This window comes from Daucus carota, chromosome 6 (genome assembly GCF_001625215.2).
Source record: "Daucus carota subsp. sativus chromosome 6, DH1 v3.0, whole genome shotgun sequence".
Classification (NCBI taxonomy): Eukaryota; Viridiplantae; Streptophyta; class Magnoliopsida; order Apiales; family Apiaceae; genus Daucus; species Daucus carota.
In genome coordinates, this window is record NC_030386.2 from 10674793 (window position 1) to 10677234 (window position 2442).

The following is a 2442-nucleotide window of genomic DNA, read 5'->3' on the forward strand; positions in this document are numbered from 1 at the left end:
TTGTGAGCAGGGAAGAAGCACCAGTCATGTGCCTGGATAATCCACTATCTAAGTACCATAAATTCTTCTTATGGTTTCCCTGCACACATTTCCAAAAATAGATCAAGTTGATTTTGGTACCCAAATTGCTTTGGGTCCAGATTTGTTAGTCTTAACAACTTTTCCTTCATTCTCAACTTTTTCCTTGGATTGAAGTGGTTCAATCTTTGGTTTTGGTTGAGAAATTGAAATTTCAACATTGCTTTTAAATACAGGCATTTGAGGCATGCATACATTGTTTATACCATGCAAGTTTGAATGGAATTGAGGCATATTAAAGGCATTGAAATATGGATTGAACATATATGGCATGCTAGTCTGAGAATATGAATTGTGAGGTAATAAACTAGGCATCATGTTCATAGCAGATAAGTTCATGTGAGGAACATATGGCATAGGAATAGGCAATGATAAATTAGGAGCAATCACAGTTTTACAATTAGCAGATAAGTGATTTACACTACCACATTTACTGTGTGCTTATTGATTCCAATCTTACCATTTCTATTCCCTTTGTTCTTTTTAGTCTCTTCTGATTTAGGCTCACTAGCATCCAATTTCTTCTTGGTCTTGTTACTGGAATTATGAATGTTGTTTGCACTCTCACTAGTCTCAGAAGAATTATTCTCACCTTTGACAAAGTTCTTCTTAACATGACCATATTTCTTGTTGAGTTTCTTGAGAACTTTCTTGTCAACTGATGAGTTTTTGTTCAACTGATGACTTTCATCAGTTGAAGCTTTGCTTTTCAACTGATGATCATCATCAGTATTCTCATCACTTGAACTAATCTCTGAGATCTCAAGAGCTTTCTTGTTCCTTTTCCATTCATTCTCAACAAAGGTTTCTCTACCTTGCATGTTGGTGATATTAGTGGAAACATCTCTCCCAGGTTTCCATTTGGCAATGATTTCTTGTTCCTTATCAAGCTGTTTTCTTATGATCTCTTCTCTTTTTAAGACAGCCAAAAGATCATCTTTGGATGTTTGACATTCAATCTTCAGTTTCTCAAACTCAATGAACTGAGTTTCTAGAACACCGTTTCTATCACTAAGAAAGGTGTTAGCTTCCTTAATTCTATAATTTTTCTTAGTAAGAGACTTCAAAGAGACATGCAAATGATATAATTCAGTAGATATTTCATTGATAGTAGCATTGCATTCATCTTTAGTTAACTCTACTAAGTTTGTAGTGAATACCTGACTACTGCTTCCAGTGTTTTCTTCTTGATCTGTGGAGTTGGCCATTAGAGCAAGATTGACAAACTCCTCCTCTTCATCAGAATCATCCCCAACTGCCCAATCATCCTTTGTATTGAATGCTCTTTCTTTTTGTTTGAGAAGTTCATAATATTTCTTTTTGTAGTCCATGTGTTCACTGGACCTCTTCTCAGTTTTTGGCTTTCTGCATTCATTTGCAAAGTGACCTGCATTTCCACAGTTGAAGCACTTAAACTTGGATCTATCCACCATGTTAATGTCAGGCTTGGAATTGCTTTTAAATGATTTTGCAGCATTGAAATTCTTCTTGAATTTCAGTTTGGAGAATCTTCTTGACAGGAAGGCCAAGTGCTCATCAATCCCATCACTTTCTTCACCAGAATCAGCAACATCTTTTCCTTTACCTTTGCTTGACTCTGAGTTCTCTTCTTTGACTAACTTCTCAGTTTCTTCAACTTGAGATTTTCCCTTGTCCTTGATTGTTTCATCAAGAGATGCAACTAAAGCCACAGATGAATACCCTTTCTTTTGGCTTTTCTCTATCTCTTCATCTTGTTCCATTTCAAGCTCATAGGTCTTCAAAGTTCCATACAATCTCTCAAGAGTGTAGTCTTTGAATTCTTGAGTGTTTCTGAGAGAGACTGTCATGGGTTTTCATTCTTTGGGAAGAGCTCTCAAGAACTTCAAGTTTGAATTCTTAACCTGATATATTCTTCCAAAAAGTTTCAGACCATTTAACAGTTTTTGAAATCTGTTAAATGTATCACTCAAACTTTCACCAGCCTTGAAATGGAATGACTCATATTGTTGAATCAGCAACTGCATTTTGTTTTCTCTTACTTGCTCATTCCCTTCACAGATGGTCCTGATGGTGTCCCAAACTTCTTTGGCACTTGTGCAACTGATAACACTATCAATCATTTCTTGATCAAAACCATTAAACAAAAGGTTCATGGTTTTCTTGTCCTTGTGCACTTCTTCAGTATCTTCTTGAGAGTATTCATGGATAGGTTTTGGAATCATTTTACCTACCATGTCTTCACCATCAGCTCCAATACTGGTGCAGACCTTCATGGGGACAACAAATGCAGATGCATTCTCACTTTTTAGTGAAAGTAGTTATCTTTGTCAAGAACATGAATCTTCACTCCAGCATCCTTCTTTCCCATCTTTCTCTAGCAGT

The 2442-nt window shown here is 36.2% G+C and overlaps 1 protein-coding gene across 1 annotated transcript; it reads right to left on the minus strand.

The window, feature by feature from the left end:
• Positions 1–494: 494 nt before the first annotated feature.
• Positions 495–1907, minus strand: LOC135147188 (uncharacterized). Its single transcript, XM_064080040.1, has 2 exons — positions 1335–1907; positions 495–1139 (listed from the first exon to the last, which is right to left on the minus strand). Exons 1-2 carry the CDS (start codon positions 1905–1907, stop codon positions 495–497), a joined length of 1218 nt encoding a protein of 405 aa, XP_063936110.1.
• Positions 1908–2442: the final 535 nt, after the last annotated feature.

What these genes read in the sequence shown, in the direction of transcription:
- LOC135147188 (XM_064080040.1), bottom strand. Translation starts at nt 1,907, where the DNA reads ATGACAGTCTCTCTCAGAAACACTCAAGAATTCAAAGACTACACTCTT. An exon ending in ATACAAAGGATGATTGGGCA is followed by an intron (nt 1,140 to 1,334) that starts GTTGGGGATGAT and finishes GTCTCTTTGAAG; the next exon opens with TCTCTTACTAAGAAAAATTA.